Source organism: Primulina huaijiensis, chromosome 2 (assembly GCF_012295235.1).
Source record: "Primulina huaijiensis isolate GDHJ02 chromosome 2, ASM1229523v2, whole genome shotgun sequence".
NCBI lineage: Eukaryota > Viridiplantae > Streptophyta > Magnoliopsida > Lamiales > Gesneriaceae > Primulina > Primulina huaijiensis.
The window spans coordinates 32,689,253-32,711,381 of record NC_133307.1 but is presented as its reverse complement, the minus strand read 5'-3'; the positions used below and the strand labels follow the sequence as shown (position 1 = coordinate 32,711,381).

The following is a 22,129-nucleotide window of genomic DNA, read 5'->3' as shown; positions in this document are numbered from 1 at the left end:
AAGTACTTCGTTAAAATTGTAATTATCACAATTTAGATAATCACACAATAATTAATTGACTAATTAAATAGATATAAAACTCAAAGCACGTTATTAATTTTTTTAATATTTAATGCTTACTTATTAGAGTTTATTAAATCCTACAGATTAATTATTAGGGTGTAAAATGAATTGAGCTACCTCATGAGTCATTCAACTTAAAAGTTCGAGTTAGAATTTTTGCACAGTACTTATTGAATATATGATGTAGGATACATGCTCATTGTATACTATGAATCAGGTTATTGACCAAACTGGCTCAAAAAACTGCTTGAACTCAACTCGAACATTATTTTCGATGTTCAAATCAAGCTCGACTCCTTTAAACCCTCATTCGCACGTTGACAATTTTAGTTGCCATGTATTTTGATGCAATACAGCGACAACCAACACCTCTTACTAAAAGAATACTGCATAATTTTCTGCAAAGATGTCCTTTAAATTATTCTCTATTGATATTCTCTAACATTTTGTTTTCAGAAGCATCCCTCGACTCTCTTTTTTCAATTATTTTTAAAAGATACCACTTTTTATGGTATGATGATAACAAGTATGTAGGCTTCTATGTTAGTTTTTTTTAACAAAAAAGAAATGTATTGAAGAGGAAAAGGCAAAAACAAAGAAGCAAGATATGCAGAGTGCATGAACAGGCTTCCATTATTTGGAAAGAAATAGTACAAGATGATGCAATTTTTGGTAGACTGTAGTGTCTATATCAGGCTACAACACCCATTGAGAAAAGTTTGAAGCCAAAAATGTGCTATGTTGCTTAATCATACAACATAATTTAGCAAAACGAAAAAAAATAGTAGACCTCATCTATATACGAATTTCCCGTTGAACCGTACATTGTTACACGGTTAATGTTCTTTCATCAATTTGATTTGGAATACTGAAGAGAAAATCATTTTCTTCAGACTTTTTCTTCCTGTAAAGCATTCAAAGTTATCAGAGCAGAAAAGGGAGATTTAACACAAGCCATATTGTTTTTAGGAAACAAAAAGGATACGTATTGTTGACTTTTAACAAAGAAAATACCGAGGTTCCTTTTTTCGGGTGAGAAGAACTAATAATCCAAAACCAAGAATCACAGCAATTTTGATAGCCTGGAAAGATATGAAATTTTAAAAATTAAAAGCCATATTTTCTGCTGAACATATGTCCATTCGCTATGAAACTAATGATGAAAGGAAAGATTTAGTTGGATACATATATTTAACCATAACATCAACCTGAAAAGACTACCATTCATGTGTACAAACTAACAATGATCTGATGATCAGAGCATTACCTGCCCAATTAGTCTGTTACATGAGTCGTCTGGAAAGCTACCAGATTCTGGCATATTACCAATGTCTACTTCACGTATTTCATGTTGCTGACACAAAACATTAACACATGTTTATATCAAACTATGTTATGATCCATGCATAAATGCATTTTTGAAGCTGCAATTACTCTAATTCAAAATAAGACCATATAAGTAGCTGAGGCGCTTTTTTGCAATTTTTCGAAAATGAAACCTTGCAGGAGATGCCAGTAGAGTATACCTGCTCCAAGATTTCTGATTCCATAGAAACCTCATTTTCTTGGTGGGTATTGGCTTCAATATGTAGAAGCTCTACTATTTTCATCACTTGGTTGCCAGCAGTTGTAATACATAAACGTTCCAAATTGTGCGGGAATATCCACAAACCAGAGCTTTCAGGGGAATTATATTCTTCTTTATCAAAGTCCAGCGATTTTGGTTTCTGATCTGAAGTCCCTTGAATATCCATAACTTTTGAACGTTCAAGTCCTGTTTGTGTCTCATTTTCTGCTTCTTCTAAAGCTGAAGAATCAGAAGAATCATAAGCATCTATTTCTTGAGATTGTACCTCAGACTCTCTTCCCGAACATGTAGCTGTTTCTGAAACTGGTTGCCTCGTTAGATAAAACGGTGATCTATCACTTTCTTCCCCACTTATTTCCATTGGAGCAACAGTTGACTCCAAATCCTTAGGGGCTAAAGATGCTTCAGTGTGACTCGAATCTAAGTCTCTTAGTCCACTAACACTTGGTATCATTTGATTCAAGTATCCTGTAAAAAAGGGATCCTCAAATTCTCTTGAACTTTGATCGGTTAATTTGGTGACGCCCTTCTCGTCTTTGTCCTCCGAAGAACCTTCCTTTCCAGCTATATTTTGTTCAAGTTGTGCCGATGCTGCCCTTTCAAGGTATTTTTCCACATCCTGCTCCAGTATATTGGAACTTGTTAAAGAGTCCGGTGATCTATTACTTTCTTCAACAGTTGGTTCCTCTGAAGTAATTTCACTATACTCCAATGCTGCAACACTTGACTTTGACTCCTTTAGGTCTGGAAAAGGTAGGGAGTCACTTGAAACAAGATCTTCTTGTCCACTGACATTTAGGTTTCGACTCAAGTCTTCAGTAAGATGGGCAACCTCAGCTTTTCTCAAACTTTGATTGGTAGATTGAGCGACATCCTTTTCATCTTGTAGTACAGAAGTGGGCCTTTTGAGGGATTTCACATCCTGCTTGGGAAAAGTTTAATTTTTTATCGTAACCAGAAAGAAGTATTTGAGGCAAAAAAACCTAACTACAAACTAAAAAATAATTCAAGCACCTTAAATTGACCACTTTCAAATGCACTTATCATTTTCCTCACATTGCTGGGGACTTTCTCCGTGAGATCTGGATCCTTTGACTTGACAATAGGCAATGCCGTTTCAATTTTCTCAGCTGGTGTGGTTTCAGGTACTCGAGACGATTGTGTTTCTGTTACATGTGAAAAAGAGACGAGAGAAGCATCTTGACTGCAATCTGCAGCATTCTAAACAGGAGAGCTTGACTATAAGGTGTAACCCAAAAATATATTCAATTTATTTACTTTGTCAATAAACAAGTTACCGAGTGATTATTTCTTAACTGGGGTTTCAATTTCTTGGATGATTTCTTCCTCCTTTTGGTAACTAGACGGTGAGCCAACAAAGGATGCTTCAGAACTCGATGGCGAAGCTGGTGAGGCTTCAGCTTCACGGCTCACTACTTCTGTTACGAAATTTGTTTGTGAACCTTGAAAATGAATCAGTCGTAAAATCATCAAACATTTCTCCAAAGAGGAAGCTTTTATAACATTTACTATAAATACCCCAAATGAGAACTAACCTAAGACATTTTGTTCGCTATGAGTGGACTTCTCTTCAGAATTACGAGTCGAACTAGTGCTTTCTGAACGATTAAGGTTAATGTTGGAGGCGGTTGCAAGATTCTTTTTCATCGCAGATTCTCTCTTGACACAAACAAAAACAGAAGATGATAATCTATTAAGTTCGCGGCTTGCGACTTCTGTTTTCGAACTAAAAGTTCTATAAGTTTTATTGATAATTTTTTCTTATTTGTTTCAGCCGCACACCATGAGTTCAGAAGAACATGATCGAGTTAGCAAGCTTACAATTTGGTGAGAGATGATACAAATGATGATTCTATTTTATTACAAGGTAGGAATTAAATTGTGTTTCTGTTTCTGTTGTAGTGGAAAAGAACATGGGATTGTTATTGAACACATTTGAAATAATTCTAACATTCTTGACAATGATCTAATGTCAGGTCAGACACTCTACTTACTATATCACTCATGTAGACCACGTGGTCTAATAAAATATGCTAGACTTGAGCTATGCAACCATAACTGCGAATTGGAAGTCAACACATCAGGACACCTTGCTTATTTCTTCAGCATATGCAAGAATGTTTTACAGACGCACTTAGATGACATAAAAAAAATTCATTGCATAGGAATGAAGAGTGATTCAGAGGTACCACACCATAACACGAATGCGATTTTTCTCTTCCTCGTTCAGGAAAAATCGCAACTTCAAATGTACTTGCCCGCCTCCTTCAAGCGAGAAAATATCATCCCATGTTCCCTTCTGAATTATTTGCATGATCCTAATGCCTATGCGCGATGAAAAAGCAATCCAAGTGTTATCAGAAAAAATTAATTCGGTAACCTGAGTCTAATTAGCATACTGATAGATAAATACACCTGTATATGCTATTTCATTTCCTTCTTCATCCACAAGTGTAACAGCCAATTCCTCACTAAGTTTAGCAACAGGACTGTAAAATCAGTACTTTTTTGTTCATCATACTGCCAAAATTTCTAAAGAAATAACATTTTAACCAAGTTTAGAGTCATTACAACGAGAAATCTCCCTTGTCCTGAGTCCGGTAACATCTTTTCCCGATGGAAACTAATGGTATCAAAATAAAAAAAACAGTAAAGAAGACAGATAATCGAGGAAACCCTTCAGTCAAAAATACAAAATAAAAAGTTCATTAAATTCAAATTTAATGCATTATCTAAAAACCAAAATGATTGAATTCTTGCATCAGTGTTGGTTTGAAATACTTGCCTTTGACGGATGTTGCAGAACGATCTGACGAAGAAGAAATGCCCTTGAATTCCAGAACTACGATAGTAAACCAAGAACACAAGATGGAGTTAAAAAGTAGAAGAAATTTTGCAGTGAAATGCAGTTATCTGTTGATACCTGAAACTTGTATAGTTCCCGGCATTGGCTCCAAGAAACTATTACTATGTCGGACTCAACTTTCTCGGAGCTTAAATCAGCTAAATTCTGCATTTAGAAAATCGGAAACGTGACATATAATAAAAATAAGAATGGATGGGTGTCCGGGTGGATGAGATTGGATGGAATTTAGAAATAAGTGTGCCTTTGATGGGGTCCATTTACTTCAGCCAAATTATTTACAACCTCAAAGTCCTCAAATCTACATCTATATATTTGTCTGAAAAGGTCAAAACGAATCTTCCCAAAAAGAAATTTTGACTGTACCGTAGCTTCATTCGTAATATACAAGGGTCACATTTTAAAATTTTATCTGAGTCTTTTTCTCCGTGTTTTCCCCTTTTGATTGACATAGTCGATTAAACATATTTATTTAATAAACTATTATATTATCAAACAAAATATTCTAACTTGTATCGTGAAATATCAAAGAAAATAATTTGAACACGACTTCAGCTTGAAAAAAGATCTAAAAGGATTAATTTTGACTTGAATTCGATAATTATAGAACCGTCTCGATTCATTATCACCCGTCAGCAGGTCAATGACGGAGTGGACTACCTATTTTAGATTCAGCAATAACTCATTTTTGTGATTTTCATAGTTCGGTTAATCACGACTCCATATATCTAGAAAAAAATTATCGAATCTGCTTTATATGTTTTGAAATTTGCGATGGAAAAACTAAGACATTATGAAACAACACATTACAGTCCATAGGAAAGGAAATCACCTCTCTCCATCTGAATCACAAATTTGAAAAGGCACAAATAGTTCAGCTCTCTTAGTTTGAAACAATCGAACACAGTTTGATGGATGCTCCTTGAGTCATATAATCCGAGAATATGACGCCACAGATATAACGAAATCTACATACAGAGGGGGTAATTTCAATACAACTAACCGAAGTATGCTCTGTATACAAAGAATGACCCAACACACTTTAAACACTTGGGATACTTTTTGAACAGAGAAACTCCTTAAGAATGGCTTTCTCATTGTCTATTAGCAACTTCTCTTCTCGATTATTGGATTTCACCTTCCTTTTTTCTTCCAGCATCCACTTGAAAAGCTCACGTTGCTGATCCTCAGGGATAGGTTGTCGAACAATTACAGGTCTTGTGGTAGGCTGGGTGAATATCAGTTCCTCGTCGTCAGTGAGAGTGGTAGCTGGAGTGGGAGTCAGAGTGGGAGTTGGAGTTGGAGTTGGAGTAACTTCAACTGGGGCTTCTGTTTTCAATTTCACTCTTTCTTTCTTCCCTGCCTGTGCAAACATGTAGGCTGGAAAAAGAAAAAAATGAATTATTTAAGTTTTTCAAGATTTAAGATATCAAAAGCTTCATATAAAGAGAGAGAGAATATTTAGAAGCTACAAGTGGGCAAAAGTTAAATCAAATTGCATCCGTAATGGTAGGAAAAAAATCACTAACTAGCAAGTTCCGTGGCACTTCTGATATGCAATCTCTACTGTTAATAAAAGAAATATTTGGTCTCAGAACAAAAATCACACTTCGATTACAGTTTAGAAAAGCCACCATCAAGGTAAAGCTTCCTCATCCATGCTATTCTGTAGTATAACGTTTCAAGGAAGGGTAATAGACTTTAGAGTTATGATTTAAGTTAAGCATCGAGATCTGCTGCAATAATAGTAATAACTGATACGTGGGATGGAAAATCCTTCAACCATATGATCAAGCAGCATATATTTCTTCGCGAATGTTCCAGATTATAAAGTACAGTAACATATTAAGTGGATGTTGCTAATTCTTGCTCTAGAATAGAATTAACGAGCTATAAATGTAATAACTAAAGGTTTATTAAATGGTTGCTACTTTCCACAAGAGGTCTAATCTGATACTTAAAATTCTAAAATGTCGAAGCACACTAGCCATGAGCAACCCCAGGTCTAATGAAAAAACCGGAAACTTGAAAAATTGGAACTTTGATATATATCCTGATATGCATCTTTGCCTAGCAAGAACTATGAAATCAGTGTTCTCATACAAGGGTCATGGAGGGATCAAACCATTTGAGCTCTTAACTTTAGCTGCATCTTACATAGGTGAATCCATGGAGGGCCATTATTCAAATAAATTAATGCTGGATCCCAAAATATGAATTTCACTAAAATCTCGAGGAGAAATAATAAAATAATTATGTTGGCTAGATGGATAGCAGATAGACCTTGGGTGGGGAGAGATATATGGGCTTGGAGTACAAAAAAATTAGAAAGGTTTTCGCTAGTGGATTGTCAGACCTCGCACCATTGCTGGATCCACCTCAATACGCAAAGCGGGTTCAAATCCGTGAGAGACCCGTGCAAAGTCTGTCGAGGTATGATCATATTGTGGTAACTATACTACGCATATCCACAATCTTGGAAACTATCTACGGTTCCCTTTATGATCGCGTACGATACATAAACATAAGAACGAGAAAATCACAAATAAGCTAATGCTGCAAATCTTGCACATCAAAATGTAAGTTTTAACACAAACACCTGGTATGCATCAGCGCAAGAATTCAAAGCAATAAAAAATAACTGTGCAAGAAAAGTTCAAATAAATAAACCAAATAAAGATCATAGCAGAGACCTAAGTAATTCATAAGTTTACTTCACAATGCCAATATTTCTCGAATGCAAAACCCAAGAAAGTGAGACAAACCTCCAAGACCAAAGTTGCCGATGAGAAAAACCCGCCATAGGATCTTGTAACGATTAACAGCAGCTCCACCTGGAATCTGATTCTCCATTTTCCTCTCTTCTCTTGCTTGTTTAAGAAGAAATTCGTGCTAGAAATTTGATTAAATGTGCCATGTTAATGTAGCTTTTCTTTGGCTTTATGATATTGCTTGGGCGAAGGAAAAAAGAAAGGGGGAGTCAAGCCTATCGGGCCTTGTAACTGCAAGATTACGGTCCTTATGCCGGGAGTTTTTAAAATGGGCCAATTGATAAAGGCCGGACCGGCCCATAAATTCACCATGATTTATTTTTATTTTTTAATACATACAAGTAGAAATCGTTTTGGCCGTCGATCTTGTATATTTTCAGATATGTAATCCTATCTCTCATTAATACAGAAAAAGAAAAAAATATTTTTTTAAAAATAGATGATTTAGAAAAATAATAAAAAGTAATGTGTTATGTACTGTTTTTCAGGTGAGTGATCGAAGAGTTTCAAACAATTTTGATCAAAATCTGTGTGCACATAAATTTGTCGATTAAAACACTTGTGCTTGCATTCATGTATTTGAGAGGATGGATTTCAAATCGATTGAATTCAAATTATTACTTGTTTCGCTTGAATGAAAAAATTTTAGTGAATTTTAAATCCATCTACGTCAAGTTGTGCAATTTTAACAATTATGCATGAGAATTAAATATACAAATAAAAACACACGGTAATTAAAGTACTGAATTCATTTGGGAAGCCTTATGGATGAGTATGAACAAAAGATCCGTCACAGGTTATTAACTTGTATAAAATATTCATCCATAATTTTACAATTTATTTATGCCACTTATTAAACTAACTCGAAAAAACAAATTAATTAACCAAATCTCACTCATCGCCATATCTTCTAAACCACTTAAATAGTCATGAATCCATAACTAAAAACAGACTCTCACACGTTTAATTAATCCTATCTTGAATCAAGAAACGAATAACTAAGCAACCCCATTTGACAAGATGTTGAAATATATATATAGACACACACATATATATATCAACCATGAACGAGGCCAGAAGATAGAGCCATAAGTAAGATCGCAGCATCCTTCTCATCCTGCGGGAACACTCCTTGGAAAGACAGATTCTTGCTCAATTTTATCAAGAAATCCTCGAAATTCAGCTTCTTCGGTACATTAATGGATGATTTTGATGATCCGAAAGCAGTGCTTGCAGCAACTTTGCTGCGTTTCTTGAATTTTGAATATTGCCCATGCCCGATCATGATGATCTTTTTTTTGTTTTCTTTTTGCACCTTGATCTTCAATACCGGTGGCGGCTGATCATCAGCAGCTTCCATGCCTGTTGTGGCCGCCGCTGCAGCTGCTTCCATGGCCCGCCTCGCCTTCCTTTGTCGAATTCCGCACGCGTTGCAAAGGGACTGCATGCTTACATTTAAAAAAAAATAAAACAAACACAATTTGTAATGTGATCATATCTCCAAAAAAATAAAAAGAGATTTTTCAGTAGCCACAGAAGTAAAAAACTTTATTCCGTTGTACTGTTTGTGTTATGTACATATAGACAGCATGCATGGCTATATATATATATTAAGAAGAAGAATATATATATATACCTTGGGGCCTTCGGGGCCACTTCTCCAGAGAGGAGTCTTCGTTGTGTTGCAATTAGAACAGACCCTAATTGTGGGGCTGTTGTTAACAATATTGCAAGAACTATTGCTTCTTAACTCAATTTCCAAAGAAGAAGATGGCCGCAGCTTCTGATCCTCAAGGAACTTGTTTCTGGCACTAGTGTTGATTTTTATAGTCACCCGATCCTCCTCTTCGTTCACCTTCGTCTTGCTCATCGGCTCCACTCTGGACGGCTTCCACTTCACGGGATCGCTCCAAAGAGTTAATTTAAGGCAATTATCAACCTTATTATTGGTACCTTCGTCGTCGTACGGCGATCCACCATGATAAGAAGAGCAATCATCCTAGGATCAAGATCGGAAAAAATCATANCTAAACAGCTTATAAAATGAAATTTCAAACTTGAGAGAGACGCGTTGCCTTACCTCGGGATGATGATGAGGCTGATAAATTTGGCGATGATTGTAAAAGTTGGTATGATCTCGATCGGTTGAACCGAAGAAAACTTGGCATGAAAAATGATCTTGATCTTCATTGATCTGCTCTACATCGAAATTTGAAGGAGAAATGTTTAAGTTCATTATACTGGAGTTAGCTAGAATTGGAGAAGAAAAGATGGTTGCAAGTTGAGAGATGCCAAAGGTAGTAGATCAAGGGTAGGCTGATCAGCAATGATTAAAGCTCTCTTTATAACGAAGAAAACAAACCCCAAAATATATTTCAAATCTTTATTAGAATGTTATATATATATTTTTATTATTTTGTAGAATACGTATTAATCACTAACTACTATGATAAAAAAAAAATTAATGTAAAATTGGATATGATCCTGAAATATAAAGAGGTGACTAAAGATTCACGTGACTTGATGACGACCAAACAAATTGTCCAAAAAGGACAAAACTAAGGAAGAAGGAGAATGCTACCACACGACCGTTTGACAGAACCCTATCTCTTAAAATTTTTGTCTAAGAGTACATAATATTAACGTTAATTTCTGTTTCACAGTCTCATTTTACAAGTAAATTAAGCCAAGTGTTAACAACATTAAGTGGATATAATTTTTTTTTTAAAAAAAAACAATTATATTGGGTCGAAGGTTTTTCACTATCGCTTAGAATCGAACTCGGGCATCTCCCCTAATAGAACAGTTTTACGCCAGTGCAACACAAGACGGGTGATTCAAGGGGGAGAACTTAATTATCGAAACTTGCCTAGAAGAAATTTAAGATTTTTTTATTCGAGGTGCAACTTTTCATATCAATTTATTTATTTTTGTGTACATAGAGCAATGTTTTTTAATATAGTTTTTAAAATATTATTTTTAAGTTTGACATTGTTATATTTTGTTTTTGGGTGAATAAAAAAGCAACTTAGCTAGTTAACAATTTTTAGAAGAGGAAACCTGCACTTCGTGTAAATGTCACTCATTCTGTAGCTAATTTTAATAAACATTATTACTTTATGGGGATAGAGCACTCAAAAGTTTTGTAGAAAAGAAATCTGAGAGAGAAAAACTTGAGTGAATAGACGTAACCCATGATCTGATAGACCTCGTTATGGTTGGAATTCTTGGGCATTTCCCTCACTTTTTTACTACTCGAATCAATGATTATATGTATCCAAGTCCTCGAAAACCGACGGAGATATCTTTTTTAGCTAGAAATAATAGACAAATTAGATTATAAACTTCGTGTGTGTGTATATATATATAATCACTGATTCTGGGTCTCTGCGCAGAGAATTGATTGATCTTGTATTGTTGTGTGTAAAAAAGGTGTATCGTGCAGCTACAAGTTGCAGATTTTGTGAAGAGGAAATGGCTACTTGCATGGCTGCATCCTGTGATGGATCCTTAGTATTGACAAAAGTCATTAATTGTATGCCTTATGACAGACAAAAAAAGACAGCAACACCCCCCTTCCCCACATTAAATAAATCGCACTTTTTCCTGAATGTTTCTCGATTCATATATTCTTCCAGTACATCACCAACATCATTATTTATGGCCAATCTGTCTTCTTCGTGTCAGTTTTTGAGAAAAAATGGTCCTGATCAATTCTTCCCTTAAATTCATCGGTACCATTTTAGTTTTCATTCTTTAGTTGAATAGTTCTTTTTATGTAACATATCGATGCCGATTTCCGTGCATTACTCTTAATTCGGGATTATATCTCAGCATTCATAATAGCAATTCGAAGTAATTATGAGAATTTAGTCTTTTGATTTTGAGTAGGTCTCATACGGTCTTACGATCTGTGAGACGGGTCAACCCTATCGATATTCACAATAAAATGTAATACTCTTAGTATAAAAAATAATAATTTTTTATGGATGACCCAAATAAAAGATATGTCCCACAAAATACGACCCGTAAGACCGTCTCACACAAGTTTTTGCCTTTGATTTTTGGATTCAATTTGATTCCGGTCTTTTCTTTTCTTTATCTATAAAAAGTTCATTTTTTAGTTTCTAATCGTTTAAGTAGTTTTTTTTTAATCATTTTTTGTCATGGTATCTAACGTCGTTTTAGTGGTGTATATACCATGTCATCAATATCCAACGCTATATATAACTATAACGGGTGACACGAAATTAGGACAAAGTGAAAAAATTAAATGATATAGTTAACCCACTCAAAACTAGATGGACAAAATTAGGAATAAGAGCAAAATATGTATAGAGATATAATAAATTATATCCTGTCCTTTTCAATTAAATATTTTGAAATAGATTAGCGAAAAAATACTTATATTTGACTTTGGATTAAAAAATATATATCAACTTTGGTATAAAAAAAAAAAAAGGCTTTTATGAACTAAGGTAAATTAAGAAATATATGAAAGATCCCATTTTAAGCAAACCATAACTGATTTTGTACAATCGCCCCATGTTTACATTTACTAGAAGTTCTTGATGGGATAAATAGATTAGACAAATAAGAACCAACAGTTTCTGAGCAATACATCAACATCATAAGACAGATTAGTGAGATTTCGTACTGTTTTTAAAATCTTTTAATTACTATTGAGATTGTGAGATTTATTCTTTCTAAACATTAACATTCTATTTGAACGATCTTTATCAAAAAAAACAAAAATTCTTATATCTTTGAAAACATGTTACTTACATTGATTGAGATTTGTTCTAAACTTTATTTAATTTCAAACGAATTAAAAACAATTGAAATAAATGAAATATCATTTAAACATAATTATATTAAACTCTATATAATTTATTACAAAACAAACATAGAGTGATGATAATTTATGGGTTTTTTTATTGATTTAATGCGGAAATTTGTCATAACTAATTATATATNAAAATTAGCTCTAAAGAGAAAGATTATCAAAATCTATATACACAACTTTGAAAAACTTACTCCATCTTGGACTTGGACATAGACTTAATTCAATCCCAAAAACTATTTCAAAAAAGAAGATCGTCCAAATCCATATATACAAATTTCAATGATTTACTTCATCTAACGTGAGACATCTATCGACATGCGGCATACACAATGCATACAGCAATCAGCATACATCCGATGGAAGACCAAATATAACCCTTTATCGGATAGTTTTCACGATGAGTAAATCATGACCAACTTTTAAGGGGGGCAAATGCAATTTCCGTCGCATGTTTCTTCCTCGATCGTAATGCAAAATCCCTTGGTAATAATGAGGAGAAAAAAATCATATATAAATTTAATTTATTTAACATTTTCAGGACCACAGCCATTTAATGATGCATCAATATTTAACATTTTAATGATGCATCAATGTTTTCAAACAAATTATTCTCATTTAATATAGCTTACGTAGACATTGGCTGTCTATTTTTTTGCATTTGAAAAAAAAATTGTTGACCGTTTCTAATTATCCACTGTTTGTGGTCAATTTTCATATGATTTTTTTGCATTAAGATTCCCTTCCATCAGCAATTTTGTAGACAAATTAAATAGCATATCTAGTACTTGTCAATGGTGACAATTTCACATTAATTTTTTGTGATAAGAAAAAATGCAAAATACGTAGCTTTGAGATTCCAAATAACAGTTTCCCAAAATAAAATAAAATAAAATAAATTCCAAGTGACCATATATGATTTAACGTTTTAACTTTGTTGTACTGAAATTACAATTTTAAATTTTATAAATTGAAATAACCATATAAATAGTTATTTTGTAATTTCAACATAATTAACTATATTAAAAGTTTTAAAAACTCTTCGAAACTATAATTTATGTATGAACAAAAATTATATTAATTAATAACAAAGGGAGATGGATGAGTACTTTTGTGGATTTTTTTTTAAATTGTAGTTTAGTTCATCATTAATTTTAACAATTATTGTATGTAACATAATCAAATCAAATTTAGTGTGTAATAATTTGAAAATAAATATGACCCATATAATTTTTATAATTATGATATTATATCTATTTAATAAATCAAATTAATTTAAAAAAATTATACATGCATACATTGATACGCTAATATATATTAAGAGTGAAACGTGTACGTAGCAACTTTGTTAGCTTGTTATACCCAAATACACGTTGCATTTCCTTTCCAAAATAAATACACGTGGCATTTTCCACTGTAAATATTGTGAAAATAAGGCCATATTTTTTCCTTGAAAAAATTAATAATGATATATTTATGAAACTCAGAGCAAATCACTGCTGATCGAACATATCATCCAGAGAAAATACATTTTTAATGTTTTAAATTTAAACTTTACTTTTTGTGATTTTGATGTTAAATTTCAATCTTAATTATGTACTTTTCATATTTTTTTATTATCATTTTAGTCATTTTTCAATAGAACAATGATGCGACACTGAACACGATGACGTTATATCGGTGTGAAACCAAACCAAATTGTTGTTATATCAGCATCATCAAAAGACTAAAATAGAAATAAAATCAAATATAATACACTAAAACTGAAACCTAACAATTTAGATAATTAAAATAGCCAAAAAAAAAAAAATTACANCATTGATGGAGACGGACGAAAACATTATCATCTTCATTATCAAAATATTTATATATAATTATATATGTCCAAATGCAGGTAGTTTTCACATTTGTTCTTGAAAATCCCAGGGGCCATATATTGATTGCCATTTGAAATGTCGATTTTGCCCCCCTTGTTTGTTTCCTCCACTTCTCAGAGACTCTATGTATCGCCCCAACACCTCTTTCTCAAATAAATACATATTTATTACATGTATGTATAAATACTTGCTAATCCAAGATATACATATATGCATATTGGTTTTGGCCTATGGCAAATTGAATTAATTATATACTCCCCGTTACATTGTATTATAGTAGGATAATAAAAATATACAAAATTCATACGGAAAAAGTTTTTTTTTTTTTTTTTTTTTTTTTTTTTTTTTTTTTTTTNCCAAATACAACATATCACCCACCAATTTCCTGCGTAGATCTAGTTTGTACAATTGTGCTAATGGTATTGTTGCCGACTCTCTCACTGGCGATATGATTGAGTGACCACAGCAGCAACGCCAGGCCCGTGATCCTGAAGCCCGGGACCGCTGAGTCCAAAACCATGGCCCAGGTGTCCTGTGCAAACTATATATCCTATTGAACTGGTGCAAGCATTACATGAAAATGTAATTTGTCCAAAGACATAATTTTCATTTATAGCAAAGGTGTAATAGTAATCTACATTCATAGAATCTAGACTTCTGTGTTTTAGTTCAATATATCAAGTTTTTCTTCACTGTGTATCGATATCCAACTAGTCGATCTTGACAGACGAGTAAATTTTCCGCACAAACCAGAAGCATGAACAGAAGCCTATGGTTCCGGTAAGAATGAAGAACACATAAGAAATGATAAACATATAACCGAAGTACAAGATACCCGACACCAACTTCGTGATCTCCAGCTTCGTGCAGAAATATAAGATCGAATAAGCAAAAAGATACAGAGCAGACGCGCCAGAAGTCAAATAAGCTCGCCACCACCACCGGTAATCTTCACAACATAACTGAATGTAGCATAACACAATAGTTATTTCAGCGCATGTGATGAAAAGAATGACGAAAGCCAAGAAGAGAAACCCAAAAATGTAGTAAAATTGGTTCAGCCACACAGATGTTAATATGAAGAAAAGCTCGATAAACACTGTCCCATATGGAAGAACTCCTCCAAAAAGCATAGCGAAAACCGGATGAATGTACCATGGCTGAGGAGGGATCGGCCTAGGAATTTTATTCGTTTTGACAGGGTCATCAGAAGAAGGTGTTTTTTGGCCCAAGAAACTGCCTAAGAAGACCAGTGGCACCGATATTCCGAACCACAAGAGCACGAGTACAAACATTGTTCCGAAGGGTATGGCCCCTGAAGATTTCTCCCCCCATATTAGGCCATTCAGAATAAAAAAAATGGTGAAAAGAACAGAAGGGAACATGACGGCTGTTTGAAGGGGTATTTTCATCCATTCCGAGCCTTTAAACATGTTGTACATACAACTCGAGGAATAGCCAGCGAATAAACCCATAAAGACCCACAAGAAAACCATGACTGTCATCAGCCCTCCTCGATTTGAAGGTGAGAGGAAACCGAGCATTGCAAATATTATAGTCACGAAAGTCATTCCGAGGACTTGGACTCCAGTTCCAACATACACACACAGTAAACTGTAATTGTTAGGTGGTCTAAAGACATCAGCATGCACCAATTTCCACCCGGTTTCATCCAGCGCTTCATCTTGATCCAACTGGTTATATTTCACAATATCTTTGTGAAGGGTTCTCATCATGATCAGGGCTACGATTCCAGATAAGAAAAGGACTATCATCAATGAATTGATTATTGAAAACCAATGTATCTGATCTTCTTTCATAAAAAGATATATATCCCATCTTGACGCCCATCTGATATCACTCGACTGAAAAAGGGACGTTACAATTATAACGTTCGAACAAGGAAAATCGGTAATGTAACTTGAAATTTGTAATTTAAAAAGATATATTCATACCTCAAATGAAACATCGTAGGTGAATACTACTTCTTTATCTGCATCAATTTCTTGGGGAAGTATGCCTAGTTTGGTTTGGGTGTTTGGCATGCATGTTGTTAACTTAGTGATATTCTCCTCCCATTTCTCGTACTTATGATTGATGCTGCAAATACAGCGAGTTAAAAACAGCATGATAAACTTTATATTATTGGTCAAGGAAATGCTTAGTAATACATGACAAACCTTTGTGGAAAGACCTCGAACCCGACAACACGGGAAGTGTTAGCATCTGGATCCGGGTGATACTTTATTTTGAAGCTCAGGTGATTGTATATAAAATGTTTCTGGTCTTTGCTCTGATCAAGAAAACGATAGCCAATCAAAAAACAGAAAATTAGATACATTTTTTGAATAATGTAGTTTATATGAGTGAATCTTACTCCAGGAAAAGTTGTCTTGAATCCAACTCGAAACCCACGTTCATAAATTTTCTGCTGACTTCCATCCATCGTTTGCCAAACAACTGCAATTGGAAGATTGTCCAGAATCCTGCACCAACAAAACTAAAATAAAATAAAACAAAACAAACTGGAAGAGAAGTACTTGGACGAACTTATGCAGAACAGTGTTTCATGTGGACTCGATAATCTTCGTCGATCTTTTTCTTGAAGTTCTTTGCCGCTGAAGCATCAAGAGTTACTCCACAAGCTATTTTACAAGACAGTGGCACCTTCATATTAAACTGTAACAGATTTAAATTCCACAATGTCACAATTTATCATCATAACTACTTTTACAGAGAACAACCAATACGATGAATATACTCACAGTGTACACGGAATTCTCAATCCGGTCACCTCGAAGAACTTCTCCTAAATTTTCTGCTCCGTTGCTAACATTTTGAGGTTTGCAGTAACGTAAGAAGTAATAGTCATATGGAAGCTGTGTCTTTGTTGATGAAAGTTTGTTCACTTTTACTTCAAGAGTTTCACCCTGAAGATAAGTAGAAGCCATACATCATTCATAAAGCAACAACATATAACGATTACGTCTTATTCACGAGCTAGATGGTACGTTATTCTATTGAACAATTTTATGTATTGTGTCGAATTAAAGTCAGGAGAAGGAACGAGAAAGAAGAACAGAGAAGATCATTATATAATTTCAAAAGCCGTCGAAAATCAGGATAAGAATGAAATTATAGAGACTTGATTAACCACCAGGAACCAGACATGACAAGGATCAATGATTGCTGAAAACTATATAGAGTCACTATGGAATCGAATGCTCAAAAAACACAATAAAAATTCATACAATACATTGCAATTTGCAAATATTAACATAGAGAATCACCTTATTCAAGCAAATTTCAAAAATCATATAAAAAAGAAACACGAGTTTCACTAATTCGCCACAAACTTCCCACTACTAGTACTAGATCCAAAACCGAAATCGATATTGTCTCCCAAAAGCCGGAAAAGAAAGCATGTTTCGGTTTCAGTTCCAAAAACGGAATTGGAATCCCCCGAGAACCGCTACTGAAGCATGTTTCGGTTTTGATTTCAAAATGAAATAAGACCTTACGGTTCAAGCCCACTTCCCAGAAATAAAAAATCACCAAAAATGAGACCATGCGGAATCATAGCGGAGACCAAGCTAATCGATTCCGTTTCCACCTTCAATTAAAAATTAAAAATCCAAACCATAATTTCGAAAGCAAAACTATCTGTTTCACTATCGTAGTGAAAACTAAATGAAACACATTATCAAATACATTATCAACTCGTCAAGCTGCGAGTGAATACACACACAAAAAAAAAAAAAAAAAAACCAAGGNGCATCAGCAATATAACAAGAAAAGATCCAATCTTTCAACTCAAGAACACATACAAACACAATGCATGTTGCTGGCATAACAGAAACAGATAAAGAGACTTCTTTTTACCAGTTGAAAATCACGAGGAGCAACCCCGGGAAGATAAAACCCATTTGCCGGCGACATTAAAATCAGCAGTAACGCAAGCATTATCGTTGTCATTTTTCCCATTCTTTCAGAAGTTTTTTGTGAAGTAAACTCTCATTTTTGGAGCCAGTTTTAAATGCATTGAATGGTTTGGTTTACGACGCCATTTAATTCATGGAGTCAACTCTCTGTAACTGAGTTGACTTCGTATCGCTGATGGCAGTTTTTAATATCCTTCAGTGTTAGGAATGTGGAAAGTAGCCATTTTAATTAATTACAATGGAGCGTGTTTGTCACGGAGTTTTGTGTCAAATAAATAATACTAATAATAATAATAATAATTACAGTCACGGAGTTTTGTGTCAAATAAATAATAATAATAATACTAATAATAATAATAACAATAACAATAAAGTTGGATTTTAAATTTATTTACTTACATCTAAATTTTTATATAAAAAGTATAAGTTTTATATAGAGATGTTAATGGAGTGGGTATGAGACGGATATGGCTAAACTCAAGATCCGTCTCATGAAGAAAACTTTGACTCATTACCCGTCCCACCTCAGTTAAATAGTCTTCGGACCCGTCCCACCCCGATACGAAATGGGGCCGGGTAGACCCGTGAGACCCGAATTTTTTTAAATGAAAACAATAATCTTCTTATCACATCACTGAATTATGAAACAAACAAGCCTCTAAATACAACTCAATAAAAAAACTAATTCATGTCTTCGACCACACTTAATAACAACAAACAAAGTATTTTCACAACATAATGAATTACATAAAAATTAATAAAACTAAAATCCTGGAGTATTTATATCCACATATATGGGGCGAGTATGGTAAGACCCATGACCCGCCTCATACCTAGACGGGTCTGAAAAATTAGACCCGAGACCCGCCCTAAGACCCATTTAGTATGCCCAAACCCGTCCCAGACAGGGCAGGTCCATTGCGGGTATGGGTAAAACCCGTACCCATTGACATCCCTAGTTTTACACACAATACACGCACAAATATGGCCAATATATTTTAAGACATTCATTTGATTTAAGATAATAATCGAGGTAAGATCAATAATACCTTGTGTGCACATATTGCCCTACAAGAATACTCGTCCTCTACAATAATTGTCTCCCCGAAATACAACAAATATCATTACGAAAGAGTAGTGCTGCAAATTTCAAAATTTATAAACGAACAACAAAAGGATTAGAATTGTCTCAATTTTAATCTAAATTATTATTTTAAATGATATAATTTTATAGATTTTACAGATTTTTATTGAGTTCATGTAATATTATATATTTGTAAATAGAATTTCATCGACTTTTGTCGTAAATTTTTAATTTGAAATAATTTTTATATATATCAATGTAAAAACAATTCAAAACATTATTTATTATTGTGTAAATATATTTTTTGACAAAAATATGATAGTTTATAGACTAACTTTAAAATAGTAGGAAAGAATTTAGAAATCAATTTTTAATCATATTGAAAAAATTACAAATCCATTTTTATTCAAAATTTTAATAAAGAGATTAAATTTTATTTATCAAAAATTATTATCACTTTCAATTTTATTGGGAAAAATGAAAATATTTGAAAATGAAATGAAATAATTAATTAGTCTGTGTGTGTGTGTGTATTTGAAGATGAGAGAGAATGAGATAAAGAGGAGAGGAGGGAAAGTTGGAAAAAACCATCTAAATCTTTAGGTTAGGCCAAAGGTATTTTTTTTGACAGATCATAGTTGTAATTTAGACTTTAATTTTTAAATATTAATGAATTTCATAGAGATATTAAAAGTTCATTGATATTTTAAATATGTCTAAACTTTTGTAGAGTTTTTCATAGTCAATGTTGAATATCACTTGGCATTTAAAACTCTACAACAGTCTATTTTAAATACAATTAAACTTCTACAGAGCATATAAAAGTTTTGATTGAATACTTCCACATTTTAAAGTTCTATAAAAATAACTAAAAGTCATTTAATCTTCTAAATTTAATACCCGACGAGTGTTACAATGATAAATGTTAAAGTTTAATTTTTTTTAAAAAAAAAGTTAAATTTAGTCATAACGATTCGATAATATTGTGTTGGTCATAATTGCTGGCTTGGACTTAGGCAACAGAAATTAGGATAAGCCCAAAAGTTATTGCCAGAGATTGGTAATTGGGCCTAAACATTTATCTGAACTAAAACATGAATAAAAACTCGTTTAAAGTTCGACCCGATCTTCTAGTTGTTCCAGAGCCCAAATTTCGAATACATGTTAATAGTGTGATAAGACTCAAAATTGATCTATAAATTATCACGAAACTAAAACTTATATCCAACTTTATTTTTATTTTGAAAATTTTATATTGGAATTGTTGGATTCTAATTTTGGGCAGCTTCAGCTAAAATCAATTTCGAAATAATAATAATAAGAACAATAATGAGTATTATATAAAAAAATCAGTGTTCTAAAAAACGATAGATGCTAAGCTGGCAGCCACCCACCATCTAGTGTCTAGGTGCTTAGGCGGTACTTGGGCGGATTTTTTTAAATCTAAATATCTAATTTTTCTTGTTCGTTTTCATATTTCTCCAATAATTCATTTATATCATATTCAAACTCAAAATCAATATCATGTTTATCATCTTTATCCGATATAAATTAATTGAAAAATAAATTTTTAAAAAATCAACATATTAAAGCAAGCGCTCACGTAGACGATTTTTTTAACAACGTCTAAAAACATCGTCTTTCTAAAAAAAACAAAAAACAAAAAACAGGACGGGCTAAAACCTTTTAGGCGGTTATGCACAAGTCTTTTAGAACACGGAAAAAAAACATATATTTACATTGTGGCCTGTAAAGCACATACGAACACAGTACCCACCCATCAATCTGTATGTCCACGAGTTGTGATGTGAAGTGTGCAAGTTGTATAAAAGATGCTCCTCTCTCTTATTTCTGTCCTTTTAGGTTATCATTTCACGTGCCACAATACGGAGGAACGACTAAATTCAATTACTTTTTCTTCATATAAAAAAGAAATTAAAGTTTCATTTTTTTTGTTGATTTATGTTTGAATATGTCCATATGATCGTACATGCGTGAAATATACAAACACACAATTATATCAGTTGTAGGCTTTTAAAATCTAATTGAATTTGGTAGCAGATATTTCGATCCAATTATTTCGAGCGAAGCTCAAGCTTGATCGTTTAATGATTTCATTTAGTTAAATAAAATCTTACCGATTTTGTAAAGATTTCACTGATTAAATGAAATATCGTCATTTTGTAATCTCATTTTACCAAACATTAAAATGATGTAATTCCAAATTCCATCAAATTCTCTCCAGTTTTTTAAATGTATTGGATCCATAAATATTTATTTTATAATTGTATGAGTATAGCTTGATAACTAAGTTACAATCAAATTTATCCAATTCAAATTCCATCTAAAGGTCAAACCAAAACCAAATCCAAATATATAATTTTCTATGTTAATTCGAACCAATTATATAATGGTAAAAACTTGTGTGAGACGGTCTCACGGGTCGTAATTTGTGAGACGGATCTCTTATTTGAGTCATTCATGAAAAAGTATTGCTTTTTATGCTAAGAGTATTCTCTTATTTGGGTCATCCATGAAAAAGTATTACTTTTTATTGTGAATATCGGTAAAGTTGACTCGTCTTACAGATAAAGATTCGTGAGACAGTCTCACAAAATAACTACTTTTACATAATATTGTAGTTAGATGTATAGATTTGAAGTTATAAATTTTAAATCTAAAATAACAAATGTATTTATTTGTTTGGATAAATATATTAAATAATGAATTTTAAATATTAAATACTTATTTTTAAATCATTATGATAGATTTCAAATTCGTAGTAGTGAATGGTACTTTCGATATATCGTTTTCTAGGACAAATGAACGGTCACGATCAGATCACATGATCCCGCACAATTTCTTATATTCTCCACAAAGAACAAACAAATGAACTATTTAATATATTTGGTCGTTTAGTCAAATTATCAAAAATATCGGAGTTAATAATCTATAATGTTTCCACGTCATGTTTCCCGATTTGACCCAAATCTATGCCTGGGTCCTGAGAATATATTGATGTTTGTTTATTTTTGGATAGAAAATCTATTTCAAGAACGAATACATAAGCATTATATA

General features: G+C 33.1%; 4 protein-coding genes across 11 annotated transcripts; all 4 read right to left on the bottom strand.

Annotated features, from left to right (window-relative positions):
- Positions 1 to 412: 412 nt before the first annotated feature.
- Positions 413 to 4,776, bottom strand: LOC140971854 (uncharacterized). Of its 8 annotated transcripts, none has more exons than XM_073434384.1 (12): positions 4,596 to 4,772; positions 4,458 to 4,514; positions 4,244 to 4,295; positions 4,088 to 4,143; positions 3,867 to 3,997; positions 3,208 to 3,331; positions 2,969 to 3,132; positions 2,666 to 2,872; positions 1,590 to 2,573; positions 1,331 to 1,417; positions 1,078 to 1,145; positions 419 to 967 (listed from the first exon to the last, which is right to left on the bottom strand). In XM_073434384.1, the coding sequence occupies exons 1-12, from the start codon at positions 4,618 to 4,620 to the stop codon at positions 892 to 894; spliced, it is 2,031 nt and encodes a 676-aa protein (XP_073290485.1). In that variant the 5' UTR covers positions 4,621 to 4,772; the 3' UTR covers positions 419 to 891. The 8 variants fall into 8 exon arrangements, with proteins under 8 accessions (XP_073290487.1, XP_073290485.1, XP_073290483.1 ...); XM_073434382.1 differs by having other exon boundaries at positions 421 to 967; positions 4,088 to 4,161; positions 4,596 to 4,770; XM_073434385.1 differs by having other exon boundaries at positions 422 to 967; positions 2,969 to 3,090; positions 4,088 to 4,161; positions 4,596 to 4,769.
- Positions 4,777 to 5,355: 579 nt separating this feature from the next.
- LOC140962301 (uncharacterized) lies at positions 5,356 to 7,545 on the bottom strand. The gene is made up of 2 exons (XM_073421162.1): positions 7,301 to 7,545; positions 5,356 to 5,915 (listed from the first exon to the last, which is right to left on the bottom strand). The coding sequence occupies exons 1-2, from the start codon at positions 7,386 to 7,388 to the stop codon at positions 5,578 to 5,580; spliced, it is 426 nt and encodes a 141-aa protein (XP_073277263.1). The 5' UTR covers positions 7,389 to 7,545; the 3' UTR covers positions 5,356 to 5,577.
- A 578-nt stretch (positions 7,546 to 8,123) lies between these two features.
- On the bottom strand, positions 8,124 to 9,679 carry LOC140962292 (GATA transcription factor 21-like). Its single transcript, XM_073421151.1, has 3 exons — positions 9,387 to 9,679; positions 8,943 to 9,305; positions 8,124 to 8,747 (listed from the first exon to the last, which is right to left on the bottom strand). The coding sequence occupies exons 1-3, from the start codon at positions 9,540 to 9,542 to the stop codon at positions 8,364 to 8,366; spliced, it is 903 nt and encodes a 300-aa protein (XP_073277252.1). The 5' UTR covers positions 9,543 to 9,679; the 3' UTR covers positions 8,124 to 8,363.
- Positions 9,680 to 14,620: 4,941 nt separating this feature from the next.
- On the bottom strand, positions 14,621 to 18,128 carry LOC140971852 (transmembrane 9 superfamily member 7-like). The gene is made up of 7 exons (XM_073434379.1): positions 17,909 to 18,128; positions 16,792 to 16,956; positions 16,596 to 16,705; positions 16,404 to 16,512; positions 16,207 to 16,319; positions 15,982 to 16,126; positions 14,621 to 15,891 (listed from the first exon to the last, which is right to left on the bottom strand). Exons 1-7 carry the CDS (start codon positions 18,008 to 18,010, stop codon positions 14,737 to 14,739), a joined length of 1,899 nt encoding a protein of 632 aa, XP_073290480.1. The 5' UTR covers positions 18,011 to 18,128; the 3' UTR covers positions 14,621 to 14,736.
- Positions 18,129 to 22,129: the final 4,001 nt, after the last annotated feature.